Source organism: Bos grunniens, chromosome 18 (genome assembly GCF_055505025.1).
Source record: "Bos grunniens cultivar Pamir isolate PY7600 chromosome 18, Bosgru_T2T1.0, whole genome shotgun sequence".
Classification (NCBI taxonomy): Eukaryota; Metazoa; Chordata; class Mammalia; order Artiodactyla; family Bovidae; genus Bos; species Bos grunniens.
The window spans coordinates 35,773,346-35,788,512 of record NC_141182.1 but is presented as its reverse complement, the minus strand read 5'-3'; the positions used below and the strand labels follow the sequence as shown (position 1 = coordinate 35,788,512).

At 44.2% G+C, this 15,167-nt stretch overlaps 1 protein-coding gene across 21 annotated transcripts in view; it reads right to left on the bottom strand.

Annotated features, from left to right (window-relative positions):
- The window catches only part of SLC7A6 (solute carrier family 7 member 6), a 32,792-nt gene extending 17,668 nt beyond the window's left edge, over nucleotides 1-15,124 (bottom strand). Inside the window, exons 1-6 of one of the 21 annotated variants that reach the window (XM_086351417.1) lie at nucleotides 14,625-14,668; nucleotides 12,797-12,922; nucleotides 11,163-11,236; nucleotides 9,915-9,972; nucleotides 6,397-6,449; nucleotides 5,056-5,612 (exon numbers count right to left, since the gene is read on the bottom strand). In XM_086351417.1, coding sequence (XP_086207543.1) covers nucleotides 5,056-5,578 — 523 coding nt within the window. In that variant the 5' untranslated portion in view covers nucleotides 5,579-5,612; nucleotides 6,397-6,449; nucleotides 9,915-9,972; ... (1 more) ...; nucleotides 12,797-12,922; nucleotides 14,625-14,668. Of the gene's footprint in view, nucleotides 1-5,055; nucleotides 5,613-6,396; nucleotides 6,450-7,193; nucleotides 7,330-7,494; nucleotides 7,518-7,723; nucleotides 7,799-8,891; nucleotides 8,966-9,914; nucleotides 9,973-11,162; nucleotides 11,237-12,796; nucleotides 12,923-13,549; nucleotides 13,634-14,021; nucleotides 14,502-14,624 lie in introns of those variants that run through there. The other 20 variants (XM_086351414.1, XM_086351409.1, XM_086351415.1 and 17 more) reach the window with 20 other exon arrangements.
- Nucleotides 15,125-15,167: the final 43 nt, after the last annotated feature.

Sequence of the window (15,167 nt, the reverse complement as noted above, 5' to 3'; positions counted from 1 at the left end):
GCGTTATAGGATGTTCAGCAGCAGCATCCTTGACCTCTACCCATTACATGCCAGCAGCATCCTTTCCCAGAAGTTGTGACAATGAAAACTGTCTCCAGACCAAATGTCTCCTGGGGAGCAAACTCACCTCCAATTGACAACCACTGTTCTTATATAATGAGTAGCTAAGACAATCTGAAATTAAAAAAAAAAAAAAGCTGCTTGGATCTATCTTCCTGCAGTGTAACCCGGGACCGGGGTGGGGGGTTGTCATAAGACACGATCTAAAATAGCAGTGCCTTAAGGACCCAAGAAGGTAATATAAATGAGCAAAGACAAGTATGTCTGGATATAAAATAAGAGGGAGTGGAGGACTGGGGTGAACAAGAGACTATATGCTTCATTTAGAGGAGTAACCACTATTCAAATGCAACTGATGTAAGAATGGAATATAGGTCCAAGTTTGCCAGAACTCTAGATTTTTCAAGAGAAAGGGCAAGTCCTGATTTTTAAATGTTGGCAAGTAATTCAAAATTTTTAGAACACTGTATAGGCCCAATACATGTGTGGACCAAGTCTGGTCTGTGAGCCATAGGCTTGCAGCTTCAACCTAGAGTTAGCCACATGGAGACTGCCTGGACCCCTTCTTCTAGGATGGAACCTTAACTGTCTACCCTGGCATGGATATAACTTCTTTAGGCAGTCTTCCAATTAACAACCTGGATCCCTGTCATGTCTCAGTTTCAAGACTGACTTAATTCTCCTACCTGAGCCTCACAGTGGATTCAGTGCAGATCCTTGTTTTTTGCCCTAATTATGACATAATCGCTTTCTTCCCATGTATATCTCTTGAGACCAAGCTGCTTTCAGAGCCACCCCTGCCCAAGGAGGCTCCCTCCAGCACACCCCAGCTTAGCTGGATGATACCTCAACCTGATTCTACACCCTAATTTCCAAAGAGAAAAGTAAACTGAGCCCTAAAATCTAGTCTGTTAGGATGGGTCAAGGTTTTAACAACTTGGCTGCAACTTTGACAAGTTCCTGCCCTCAGGCCTGCTTTATGAAAAAGCCTTAGTTTCTAGAAAGCGAGTGTTCAGAATTCAAATACTGAGTAATCTGAGTAAAGGTACATTTGAATAAAAGAAGTTATATGATATAACCACATTTTCTAACAGGTGAAGCTGCTGCTGCTAAGTCACTTCAGTTGTGTCCGACTCTGTGCGACCCCATAGACGGCAGCCCACCAAGTTCCCCAGTCCCTGGGATTCTCCAGGCAAGAACACTGGAGTGGGTGCCATTTCCTTCTCCAATGCATGAAAGTGAAAAGTGAAAGTGAAGTTGCTCAGTTGTGTCCGACTCTTAGCGACCCCATGGACTACAGGCTACCAGGCTCCTCTATCCATGGGATTTTCCAGGCAAAAGTACTAGAGTGGGTTGCCATTGCCTTCTCCGAACAGGTGAAGACTCTCCTTCAATCAAAAAATTAGCTCCTAGTGTGGAGACAGGCTTCCTAAGCACAAAAAACAATGGGAAAAATGATAAAGGAAAACAAGATTTAACAAATAAAAATCTTCTTTATATGAAAAATGATGTAGAGAAGTGACCTTTGACTTAGGGCTTCCCAGGTGGAACTATGTAAAGAATCCGCTTGCCAATGCAGGAGATGTGGGTTCGCCTCCTGGGTTGGGAAGATCCCCTGGAGAAGGAAATGGCAACCCACTCCAGTACTCTTGCCTGAAGAATCACATGGACAGAGAAACCTGGCAGTCTACAGTCCATGGGGCTGCAAAGAGTCTGACACGACTGAGCTCTCTGATTTAGTTATTCTTGGAATTCATCCTGAGGCCATCACCAGACCAATGCACAGATACTTACAGGTACTCAGAAAGAGTACAGATTCATAAAACCTTCTAAAAAGCAACACAAAGAAACTTAAAACAGTTTAATTCTTTAGACACAGGGTTTTCTCTTATATAATTCTACCCTATTAGAATATGAAAAAAACTCTGAAGATGATTTCTACACAAAGATTTCCCATAGCAGCATTATTTTTAATAATAATATTATAAGGCACTCACTACATGCCAGGCAGAGAGAAGTATTATAGGTGTACTGATTCGTTTATTCCTCACAACAATCTTTTCAGATAGATACTATCAACAAACTGAAAAAAAAAAAAAATTGCCTGCCCTATCAGCCAAACAACGGATGCTACAGCCATCAAGCCATTACAGCTGCCTCGCAGGGAGCCCCAGGGGAACTCAGGATGAAACAGGATGCCCACCAACTAGCAGGCAGCCACTCCCTGACGCAGTACCCTGAGGAGACTCAGGATGAGAAAGCAGAGGTACATATCAAAGGAAGGATGTCAATGACCCCTGACTCTTCTCATAAATAGAAAAGCACTAAATTCTTTAACCTGGGATATCTGGTTTTCTTTAATTAACAGTAATCTTTTGGGACTTCTCTGGTGATCGAGTGGATTAAGACTCTGAGCTTCCACTGCAGTGGGCATGGGTTCAATCCTGGTCAGGGAACTAAGATCCATATGCCTCGACGCAAAAAAAAAAAAAAAAAACAGTAATCTTTTAATGTTCCAATTACTGGTATTTGCTGCAAAAATTCCTATATATCCTGGCTCCTCCCTTACCTCTTCAGAAGCTATCTTGAGATGCTGTGCCCCAGGCTTAAGTCCTCAGTTTTGTCTGCCAAATAAAACCTAACTCTCAACATTTAGGTTGTGTATTTTTTTCCAGTCAACAGTACAGTCAATATTCTCATTTTACAAACAAGAACACTAAGGCAATAGTCATATCTCCTCCAAGGTCAATAGCTACTCAATGGTAAAGCTGGAATCAAACCCAGTCTAGCATGGGAGCCTATGATTCCCCAGCCCCCAACCCTTAATTCCCCCAACCCACCCCGCTCCCCATGGCATGCAGGGCCTTAGATCCTAGTTTCCTGATCAGGGAGCAAACCATGCTCGCTGCAGTGGAAGTGAGGCGCCTCACTGGACCACTGGGGAAGCCCCCCCTCCACCACCACCACTGCCGCCTTTTCTTGGCCAGGCAGAGCAGCTTGCAGGATCTCAGCTCCCCAGCCAGGGACTGAACCCAGGCCACGGGTTCAGAATCCTAACCACTAGGCCACCACCAGGGAACTCCTAGGGAGGCTATGATTTTAACCATTACACTGCCTGGAAACTACTTCTGTGTCCCAAACCACGTTTTCTAGCAATATTTGATGAAAGGGATTTAATATTAAAAATTTTTAAATACAGTATACAAATCACAAAGAGTATGATCATAAGGGTTGCTGTGTCCAACTCTTTGTTGCCCCATGGGCCATAGCCTGCCAGGTTCCTCTGTCCATGGGATTCTCCAGGCAAGAATACTGGAGTAGGTCACCATTTCCTTTCTGACCCAGGGACTGAATCTATGTCTGCTGCATTGCAGGCTGCACTGCAACCACCAGGGAAGCTCTGATCTCAAGGGTACTTCTTTAAAATGATGAATAAACAGAAAAAAAAAATACTGGGAGGTATTTCACACAATATTTATAGTAATAGTTCTCTCAGAGGTAAAATCATGGGTGATTTTAATTTTCTTTTTTCTTTTTGAGTTTTTCTAATTGTCTGTAGGGTCTATGCATTATCTTTTAATAAAAAGAATATATATATGTTACTTAAAAAATGTTTCTTTTGAACATTTCACAAAATGGAGGGAAATTCATGATATACTAAGTTTAAAAAGTAGAATATAAAGTTATATACAAAATATGGTTCCAATTCTATAACAGAAAGAAATGTGACTGAACTATTAAAAGTACTCCTGTCTTGGGGTAGATTACAGGTGATTTGAGGCTAATTTAATTTTCTCCTTAACAAACATGTTTTATAATCAGAAAATTACTGCCTTTTTTAGAGATCTCAGTCAGGCTAGAGACCCCTGGTGAAACCCTATCAGATACATAGCTGAGTAACCACCTTCTCTCCTCCCACGAGTTATCTGTAGAAAAGTTTCCTTTAATATCTGTCTTTAATAAATTCCTTAAAGTCAGGAAGCACAGCATATTGTACAATCCTTTACTGCTAACTCCAAGGTACTGTCTATTTTTAACACTGGATAAACCGCACATACTGCCAAAGTTTTGCAAGCAAAGATATGGAAAAAAACAGTATAATTAAGTGCCTCTGGCAGCACCGTGCTAAGAGACACAGGGATTTCTGGGTCACTTCTCAGCTAAAACACTAGCTTTACTGGACCAAGTTCACAATAATCTTCTCTCCCGTCCAGTGATTTCACACAAAATTCCTCCTTACTACCTCATTAGAAAAAGGAAGATAGAGAGAGATCCACTGGGATCTCTCAGGTTCTGTCCTCAGAAATCCAAATACAGGGAAGAAGCCACCTTCCTTACTGGCTGTAGAAGGAGCTTGTTTACACAGTCTGCATAAAAGAAATCTGAAACACCAATGGGAAAAAGCCATTTTGGTGTGGTGCCTGCTGCTTAGATCAACCTGCAGAGAGTAGAAGTTGCAGGAAGGAGTGGTTTCACCAGGAGCCTACAGGATACAAAGTCTTGGGACCCCCATAGTCTAAAGAAGACCATTTCCTCACTGATGACTTTAAACTGTTTTAAGATTAAAAGAGGGGAAGCAAAATAACTTTTTTGGGGGGGTAGCAGAATAAAGGCCTCAGCACTGAGGGATTTTTCCTGGGTCAAGTTACAACTAGCCATATTGACACCAATCTAAACATCTGACAAGATAAATATAAGACATTCACCAACCTGTCACGTAGACTAAGGAACAGAACTCAGGGACAGCCAAAAGTGGAAGGAAAGCGAGGCACCAAAAGCCACAGACAGGTTCAAACATCCCCCATCCCTATCATTTACCCTCACTGATCTCAGGAACAAATGACTTCGGTAAAACTGCTTCTTCAAAAAAGTTAAGATGCCTCTCTTACCAATACATACGCAAAAAAGCAAAATAGGCTGTTCAAATATAAATTACCATTAGAATTATAAAAATCACCCCCCATACACATTCCCCCACCAAGCCCTCAGACTTACACATGCAGGCTGCAGCGAGGAGACGGCAGGCCAGGTACGGGGGCTCACAGGTGGGAAAGGAAGGCTGGATGATGTAGTTGGCAAAGGTGATAGCGATGATGGCCTGACCAGTGGGCTCAACAATTAGCAGTGAGGCCCAGAGGCGGATAAAAGCAATGAAGCCCCCAAAGGCCTCAAGAATATAAGCGTAGCTGGCTCCAGATTTGGTGATGGTGGTCCCCAGTTCTGCATAGCAAAGGGCACCCACAACGGAGAAAAGCCCACCAACAGCCCAGATGACCAGTGACAACCCATAGGAGGCAGTGTAGACCAGCACGCCCTTGGGTGAAACGAAGATTCCTGAGCCGATCATGTTGCCTACTACCAAGCTGATGCCATTCAGCAGAGAGATCTCCTTCTTCAGCTGCATAGTTTCTGTGGCCCGCTGAGGCAGCATGCAGTCACCTTCTTCCTCCCTAGGCTGGCTGGCCTCAGGAATGAGATGGTATGTGGGTGTGGGACTCTCCAGCTCCCTGGCTTCCATGGCAAGTGGTTCTTTCACCTGTGTTTACTACAGCCTGGCAAAGAATATAAGTATTGTTAGTCTAGGGTAACGGCTGATAACGCTCTAGTTTAGACCTGCAAAGCAGGCGGATTTCCCTACCCACTTCTTACGTAGGGACCATGTGACTCATATACAGACCTAAATACAATGAGCCTGTCTCAGTTCCCACCACAGGATACAGAGAAATGGAGGCAGGCTAACCTCCACTACTCCAAGACAGACACCAAAAGGGCTCAGGCACCATATGCTGGTGACTTCCAACAGGATGCCCAGAGTAGGCTAACATTAGGTTTATCCATAGCATAAATTCTCCCTGAGATGTAGGTTTTGTTCTGTTTTTTGGCCTTTTTTTTTTTTTTTTTTTTTGATGTACTGCCCAGCTTGTGGAATCTTGGTTCTCTGACCAGGGACTGAAGCTGGGCCCTCAGCACTGAGAGCCTAGAGTCCGTACCAATGGACTGTCAGGCAATTCTCTATTTTGCTCTGTTCTTGCCAACTTAAAACCTGCAAACTTGCCCTGCCGAGAAGACCAAAGTCCCAGTACTAGCCAGCCTGCCAGGCCTCTCACTTTCCATGCCCACTTACCTCTGCCCAAACATAAACAGGCACTTCTGCAGTCTCTAGCCACATGTGGAGAGGTCTATAGCTACTCCCAGGCCAGTAAAGAACATGAACATGTGATGGGAAGGGCTAGGAAGATGCTAAAGATAGGGCATAACGCTATTGCAGAGACTGGACCAAGGAGAGAAACTCCATGAAAATATACACCCATGTGTCGCTATATCCACAACACTCACCTTACTTCCCACACTGCTGCTTGCCCATTCAACCTTTCTTTTTCAAAAGTGCCCTAAAGAGAGGGATAACATAATAAGAACAGAAGGAGAAAGAGCATCCAGGGGGCACCCTAACGTGAGACTCGTCTGCTATTGGCTTATTTGCTTTCCTCCTCAGCACACCCCTCACTACCACCTGGGGGTGCCAAGAGATTTCCCCTTAACAGGACCCAGAACTTTGACAGCCAAACAAAAACTGTAAGGCTCCTCTTATCCACAGATTTGGCATTGGAAGGCAACCTGTAGGGAGATGGTGTACACATGTATGTATACACACACACACACACACACACACTCACTGCTACTTTTGGATAACGATTGGGCCAGTCCAGAAACCTCAAGGAAGTTGGATCCCATACCAACCTACGGATGAAAAACCCAGACTCTCTCAGAGGAAGGCAAGCACCTTCCTAACCTTGCACTCAGCAGGGCTTTCTCGCTCCCTCAATTCCTGTGCCCTAGGAATTGGGAATTCAGATCCCCAACCCCTAGTTCATCTTCCTCATCTTCAGGAGGAAAGAAACTGACAGGCCACTTGATTCCACCCAGGAGGGGTCAGTCCTTTAAGGTCACAGAGATAACTTCCAGGAATAAGAATGGGAACAGTACATCATCTTCCCAGAAGCTTCTCATCTAGTCACAAAAATGGGTATGCTGGAGTCCTGCCTCATGGAGCTCAGAGCAAGTGAACCACAGCCACTCAAGAGTGAGTAGAAAACTCCAATCTCCACAAGCCCCACTCAAAACTCCTGCCTTACCTGCCCCAGCTCCGCTCGAGAGTCTAGACCTCAGCCTGAGTGAAAAAGCTTCTCTGGGGCCTTTAATAACCCTTCCCCTACTCCCAGAGGAGTTGAACCAGCCTACTTCTGCTTATTATGAGGCTTATTATGAGGCCTGGCTTTAAGGCAGCACCACTTCGCCTTTCATTCCTGGCACCAAGCCATGAAGGTGACTCTCTGCAAGCACGTGGGAAAATATGTGTTTTCACGTATCTGTCAGGTGAGCTCAGATATGCATGAAAACAAAACTAGGAAACACCAGAGGAGCCTACCGACTCACATGAATCAGGTGAAGGGTCTTCATTCATCAGTGAGTGCTTTCATGTGTATACTCTATGCATATTAATAAACTTGATTGTTTTTCTCGTCAGTCTTTTACCAGTCTAATTTACAACACCCCACCCAAGGAACCTAAAGTGGGTGAAGGGAAAAGGTCTTTTTCTCCCCTCCCTTAAATTCCTTAAAAAAAAAAAAGTGCAAAGATACTTAGGTTGCACTTTTTCACTCACCCCAACATGGAGGCAAGCAGGGAACCCGGCCTTCCCCTATTTATCACCCTAGCTGGCAGGGAGAGGGTTGGGGCTTGGACTTCTGATACCAGGCGTGTATGTTTTCCACCAAACAGTTCTGCAACGCCAAGCAGATCTGGTGTCTGCTACAGTTTAATCAACTCTTACACCATCTACCTGAAGGCAGCAACAGATTCCCCAGGTTAAGTGCTCAATCCTACTAAACAGCCCTTTCCCACCCAACTTAAGAGGCCAAATTGCAAGTCCGGTTGTTCCTTTGCCTCTGACCAATTAGCTATGAATCAGAGGTTTTACTACTCCCTCCTCAGGTTCAATTAATTTGCTAGAGCAACCCACAGAACTCAGGAAAAGTTTACTTACTAGGTTACCAGTTTATTGTAAAGGCTGTAACTCAGGAACAGCCAGATGGAAGAGATGCAGGTGGCAAGGTATGGAGAAAGAGGCATGGGAAGATCTCCAAAACTTGCCCTTTTGGTTTCCTTTTGGATGCTTCATTACAAAGGCAACACTAATCAAATCACTGACCATTGGTGATTGATTCAACCTCCAGACCCTCTCCCTTCCCAGGAGGTCAGACCTTAACTAAAACTTCCAACCCTCTAATCACAGGGTTGGTTCCTGGGGCAAGCAACCCCCATCCTCAGAGGATCTAGATGCTTCCAAAAGTCACTTCATTGACATAGACTCATGAGTGTTGAAAAAGGCTTGTTATATAAATAACAAAAAGATATCCACTTAACCTTTATTGATCTGGAGCTATTTGAGGAACTGGGAACAAAACTAATATTATAATAAAAGATGCCTCTATGGCTCTTATAAGGACATTTCAGGAGCTGTGTGACAGAACAGTGGACAAAGACCAAATAAATATTTTATCACAGGGTGGGGGGAGAAAGAGAGGTAAGCTCATTTCACTGGAAAATTTTAAAACAATATGAAATGTATTTGCCTTGACTTTTAACTTTCACTTAAGATATAGCAAGCTGAGAAGAGCATCACTCCCACTCCAATGTCAAGAAAAAACAGATAATCTACAGAACTATAACTTTTCTTGAAGTCATTAGCAAGATGAGGTTACAGGCCAACCAACGAGACTGAAATTTAAGGAAAAACGAGTATCCCCAGAGAGATGCAAGCTCTGGCTTACCTGTGGCAGGAGAATGATGGAACCACTATACAGGCAGGAAAGAAGAATTTAGGTACAATTTTTAATAAATTACTAAAGGTCAAGTTTAGAAATTTATTACTAATAAAAGTCAATTAAAAGCCATAGACACTCCAAGTGTTTTTTCCAGTGAGACCTCAGTGGGTGCTCACGGGAAATACAGCGCCAGAGAAAGCCTCTCAGGCAGGCTGGCCTGGAGGAGGAAAGCAGTGACTGCTCTGGGAAAAATACAAAGGTCCACCTGCTCCCTTCTCTAAAGAATACAATCTTAAACCCCTGGGAAATGGGCAAACTCTGTCACTCCCAAGACAGCTGAGACCGAGTGAAAGAAAAATAAAACTACCCTCTTTGGCTGGGGGAGGGGCAGGAAATTCTGGTCCAGACCATAGGAGGTGGCAGGCTCACCCAGAAAGATCCACTCCCCAGACTCATGGCAACAGGGCCTGCCTAAGGCTGAGGCTGATCCAAGACAACAGAGAACCCCTCTACTCCCCACCACCAGGTGAGCAAGCATCCAGCAACAAGGCTGCGGGAGAGTGTGCACTGAGGCACAGGTGCACAAAGAAGACCTAAAGCTGAGGGTGGAGCATAAACACTGAGAAAAATCCACTGTCAGGGCCGGGGGCACTTCCCACGTGGCTCAGTGGTAAAGAATCCACCTGCCAATGCAGGAGGCACAAGAGACGCCGGTTTGATCCCTGGGTCGGGAAGATCCCCTGGAGTAGGAAATGGCAACCTGCTCCAGTGTTCTTGCCTGGAAAATTCCATGGACAGAGGAGCCTGGTGGCTTATAGTCCATGGGGTCCCAAGGAGTCAGAGGTGACTAAACACACACACACACACACACACGGCAAGGAAACAGCAGAGGAATTTGAAGCCGCTAGTGCACCTAAGGTAACCACAGCAACAACAAAACCCAAACCCAACTCATTTCTGACTCAAACCCCCACATTAACAGGCTAGCAAAAGAAGACCTGTACCCTCTGCCCAGAATAAAGTATATACCTCAGTCTCTACTTTCCCACATATTTTATCTGGTAATCAGTAACAAATCACAAGCCACCTAAAAAAAGCAAGAAAAACAACCCACTATCAAAAGGCAAATTAATCAACAGGACAAGACTTAGAGATGATCCAGATATTGCAACTATGAGATAGTGAATTGAAAATAACTATGATTAATACATGAAAAACTTTAATGGAAACATTAGCCAACATGCAGGAACAGAGGTGGAATTTCAGCAGAGAAATGAAAACCTTAAGAATCAGAAGTGGGGAAATAAAAAAAGAGCACCTAAGAGTTGTAAGACAGGGAATTAATTCCCTGACAGTCCAGTGATTAGGGGTCTGCACTTCCACTGCAAGGGACACGGGTTTGATCCTTGGTCAGAGAACTAAAATCCCACATGCCTCCAGGCACAACCAAAAAAAAAAACAGAGAGAATTCTATGACAAAATCAAATGGTCTGAGATAAATATTAAAAATATAATTTTTGCTTATTTTAATTGCTTTAGAATATATCTAACTACCTAAAGCAAAAACAGTAGCAATACAGTGTTAATGCATATGTAAAAGTAAAATGTATGACAACGGCACAGAGACAGAAAAAAAGAACTGGGAGTTAAACTATTGTAAGGTTCTTATATGTGAAAATGATGTAATACTATATAAGGTATATGTTGAGACATTATATATAAACTACAAACTGGACAAATTCTAACTGCACAACTTAATAAATATTTATACATATGTACTATGGAAAAATATTATTTAAGATAGACTGTAATTAATTAAAGATGTACATTGAGAAACTAGGGCACCCACTAAAAAAATAAGTATAAACAGTAAGCCAACAGTACAGCTAAAACAGATCAAAGAAATACTCAGTCCAAAAGAAGGTAGAAAACAGAAGCAAAGAACATATGAAATAAATAGAAAACAGGAAACAACTAGCAAAGCAGCACATTTTAATCCAACCACATCAATAGCAACACAAAATGTAAATGATCTAGACACATCAATTATAAGACAGACATTGTTGGGTTAGATAAAAATGCAAAATCCAATATGCAATTTATAGGAAGCCCACTAGAAATATAAAGACATAAATAAATTACAGATAAAAAGATGGTGAAAAACCATATAACAATAATCAAAACAAACAGGGAGTTAACTATAGTAACATCAGACAAAAGACTTCAGAGTAAGAAGAAAAAAAGAGACATTATGTAATGATAAAGAGGTCAATTCACCAAGAAGAAAATTCTGAAAGTGTATCTCCTCCAACAGGATAGCTTCAAAATACATGAAGCAAAAACTGATAGATCTGAAAGGAAAAACAGATAAATCCATAATTATAGTTGGAAATGTCAAGACACTTCTCTGTCATCAATAAAACAAGTCAACATAAAATCAGCAAGGATCTAGAACACCTGAAAATGGAAGGCCCCAACATAGTTCTTGGCTAAAATTATGTGAATTCTGAGGGGGAAAAAAAAGGGCCTCCAACAATAGGGCTTACCTCCATAAAGGAGACGGATGTAGCTCGGGAGTAGGAGACAGACTTACAAAAGGAAAAGACTGCTTTGGCTCCTCAGTTTCACCACAGAATAACCTTATTATCTACTGAGCTGGTTGGTATCAGACCATAGTTAGAAACCCTTCCTCAGTTGCTGCTTGAGAGGTTTAGGATCAATTTCAAACTTAGCAGGGCCTTATCACTAGACCCCCTGCTGCAGACTAGTCCCTCCCATGGTCCAGTCACACTGAATCATTTGCAGTTTCCAGAAACCGAAGGAGTCCAGGGCTTCCAGAGCTCATCAGACAAACGTCTTGGCTCATATACCCTTTGTCTCTAACACAAATCTTTGTTTCTAACACCGTTCTCCTACCTTTTTCCTCAGCATTCTGGCTGACATCTTTCTCCACACATTTCCTTGTGTCCCTGAGTGTGTATGTCTCAGTCTCCCTTGCTCTAAAAGTCTCTAAAATCATTGTTAAAGACAAATTCCATTAAACAATTCCACGCACCCGTTCTTGTCTTGAGAAACTAGTGTTAAACCCCACTTGTAAGGACACAGACACAGCTTTCTGATAGCTTTTATCCTATTTTCCAAGTTCCTGAGGCAAATAATAAAGAATTCACCAGACCACTAAAATTTCATGAAAATTTAACCATGAAAATAACATATGCAATTTTCTGGGGGGAAAAAGTGGATCTTTCACAGTTCAATTATGAAGAATATTTTACAAGCTAGATTTGAAAACTTTTATAATTGATGACTATGCCAAAAAAATTGCCGTCGAAAAAGATAAAATCTTAAATGCGGTGACAACACGAGGACCTTTTTTTAATTCTTTGAGTTTTACAAAACTTCACGATGAAAAAAAAAAAATTCACGATGAAAATGCATTGCTATTTTTAATGCTTAAACTTAAATTATATGTGTATATATTTATTATTTATGTTTATTTACTATTGTACTTTATTATTTCATAAATAGTGAAAATTATGTGACTGTTTAGGTTTGAGTTTTCACCTAGGATACCAGGAAACTCAAGATCAAACTCATTTCCCAATCACAATGAACAGATATCTTCACTTTTCAACAACACTTGATATCTAGTCTTTTCCATGGCTTTGGTTTCCTATTTTTACTTGCTTATTGCAAGTATCATTAATTATAAACCACCACAATTACTCTTTAGAAAGAGATATAATAAATATATAATTTATCTAATAAAATTTAGTGTTACATAATTGTTAATTACGTGTGAGCCATTCTCTTCATTACTATTGTATCCACATTGTACTCAAGTAACTAAAACTCTTTACAACTCACAAAGATCCAAGAAAGTTAAGGAAGAGCAGAGCAATTTTATTCACCTGTGAGGAAATAAGCAACCATCACACTTTCACAAGCCACTTCATCATAAATGGTCAGGTACAAAGAAGAAAATGAAGTCTCCCGAGTCAGACTAATTCCAAGTGTCTGTCTTGTCGAATTAATCTCTGCAACAAAAAGTGAGAGACAACTTATCCAAACATGAACCTAGTAAGCAGCAAGACCCTATTTCCTTTTGTAAAATCTAATTTTGACATGCCCAGCAGGGGTAGCACTCAATTACTGAGAAGTCCCATCACACCCACAGTGGGGTGTAACTGAACACCTGTCTTGAGAACTAGCCTGGTCACTTCAAACCATGCATGTCTAAACAACTGCAGCTCCCTCTGCCCCAGGTCCCATGAGCACCACTTCAGTCACTTTTATAGAAAAGTATCCACATCCTGGAGACTACAACAGGAAGCAGAGGACATAGGTCAGGAAATTTCCTGTACCAAGAAATGCCAGGGAAATCAGCCATATAACTGGTATTTACTTTTAGGCGGTAATAAAAATATCTTCATAGACAGGGAAGGAGGCAGATAGAACATCAGACTTGCGGTTTCCCACATATTTGTCACGAAAGAAAAATCAAACATAAAGAACTTTAAATGATAATCTGAGACCAAAGTTGGCAAGCAAAAGCCACCAGCACACAGCAGGACCTCAGCAATGCAAGCAGCCTGGGTCGTTTACTCAAGGGCCTCCCAGCAAGAAAAGAAAAGAGAGTTAAAATGATTTCAGGAAGCACTAACAGGCTTTCAAAAGTCTGCTCCTCCCAGATCTTCAAAATCAGGCATCAGTCCTCAGAGATAAGCACCAGTTGGCTGAACTTTCTGCCACCGGGCGCTAGATTTGTTGGCAGTATTTTTTTTTTTTTTTTTTTGCCCCCATCAAGGGCAGAGATTGAATTCTTTTTACAAGCATAGACCATTGCACACAGAGGTATTCAAAAACAAATGTTAAATTAAATATTGATTCCTGCTTATCACTGCCTATAACAGTGGTGCCCAGTTTGCTCAGTGCTTAGTGAAGAATTCTTTGAATGCTTCACAAATACCGCCTTCCTTTTAACATGAGATGATCAAACAAGATGACATAATGTTGAAGACACTAAGACGAACACACCGTCCTCCCTCCAACGGCTAGACTCCCAAGTCCAGCAGGAGCCTGTGCGCCTCCCCCCCCCCCCCCGCTCCCCCCAGAGAGCTCGGCTCAGGCGCTCACATGCTCAGTCTCGCCCCGTGAGCCGTGCTCAGTTTGAGTCTCTCCCACGCAGCACAGGTTCTTTCTCAGCATGAGACCCACATGCGCTCTCTCGCGTGTTCCCAGGGCCACACTCGGGGCCACTCTGACCGCGGTCTCTCTCACACTCACGGTCTCTTACCATCTCCTCTCTCCGTCTCTCGCACACTCATGGGAGTCATGCTCACGCCCAGGGTCTCTCTCACACACAGCGTCACCTTCACACTGCGTCTCGCACACTCAGAGTCACCCTCAGACCAACTCTCTCTCTTTCACACAAACACACACACACGCCGCGTCTTCCTCACAAACTCAGTCCTTACACTTCTGCAATTCCCCTCACGCTCAAGGTCCCGCTCACACGCACGGCTTTCCCCTCAGGAGGGAGCGCGCTCACGCGCAGCGTCTCTCACGTGCCCGCGGCCTGCGTGGCCCGCGCGGGGTTCCCGGGACTGCATCCCGCACGCGGCGCCGGCGCGGCCCGGGCCTGGCTCCCCGGGCCCCGCTCCCCTCGCCCGGCCCCCTACCCCCCGGCCGCGCTCTTCCAGCCCCGCTCTCCCGGCGCGCCCGCCCGCGGCCCGTTACCTCGCGGTGGCCCGGCGCCTCCAGGATGCTCGGTCGTACTGCCACCGCCCCCGCCGCGACCGCTCAGGCCCCGCCCCCGCCACGTCACCCGCAGCCGGATCGCGATAGCGCGCGCCGCGTCGGGACAGAGCGCGCGGCTCAGCGCGGGCCTCGCGGGCGGCGGCGCTTCCGGCCAGCAGGAGGCCGCAGCTGCTTCAGAGATTCAGTGGGCTGCGCTTCGGCGCCCGTCCGTGCGGTCCCGGCTCCCGTGACCCGGGCCCAGTCATGCTCGCCGACTGGATGTCCGCTCCCCGACTCAGGGGACTCTCTGGGCCACTGAGAGGACGCATCCGCGGGGGAACTCTAAATGACCCCACACGCGTTTCCTCTGTAGTTCTTGGCCTGGGCCAGACTCCCGGTTGGGGCGGGGGCGGGGGAGGGGTTACCCCATACAGCTCACACGAGGAACTCTGAAGAGCCTCCATACTTTGTTCGCCGCCAACACTGCTACTAGAGACCCTGGGGAGACACAGACCCAGGACGCAACTTCCGGCTACCGCGCAT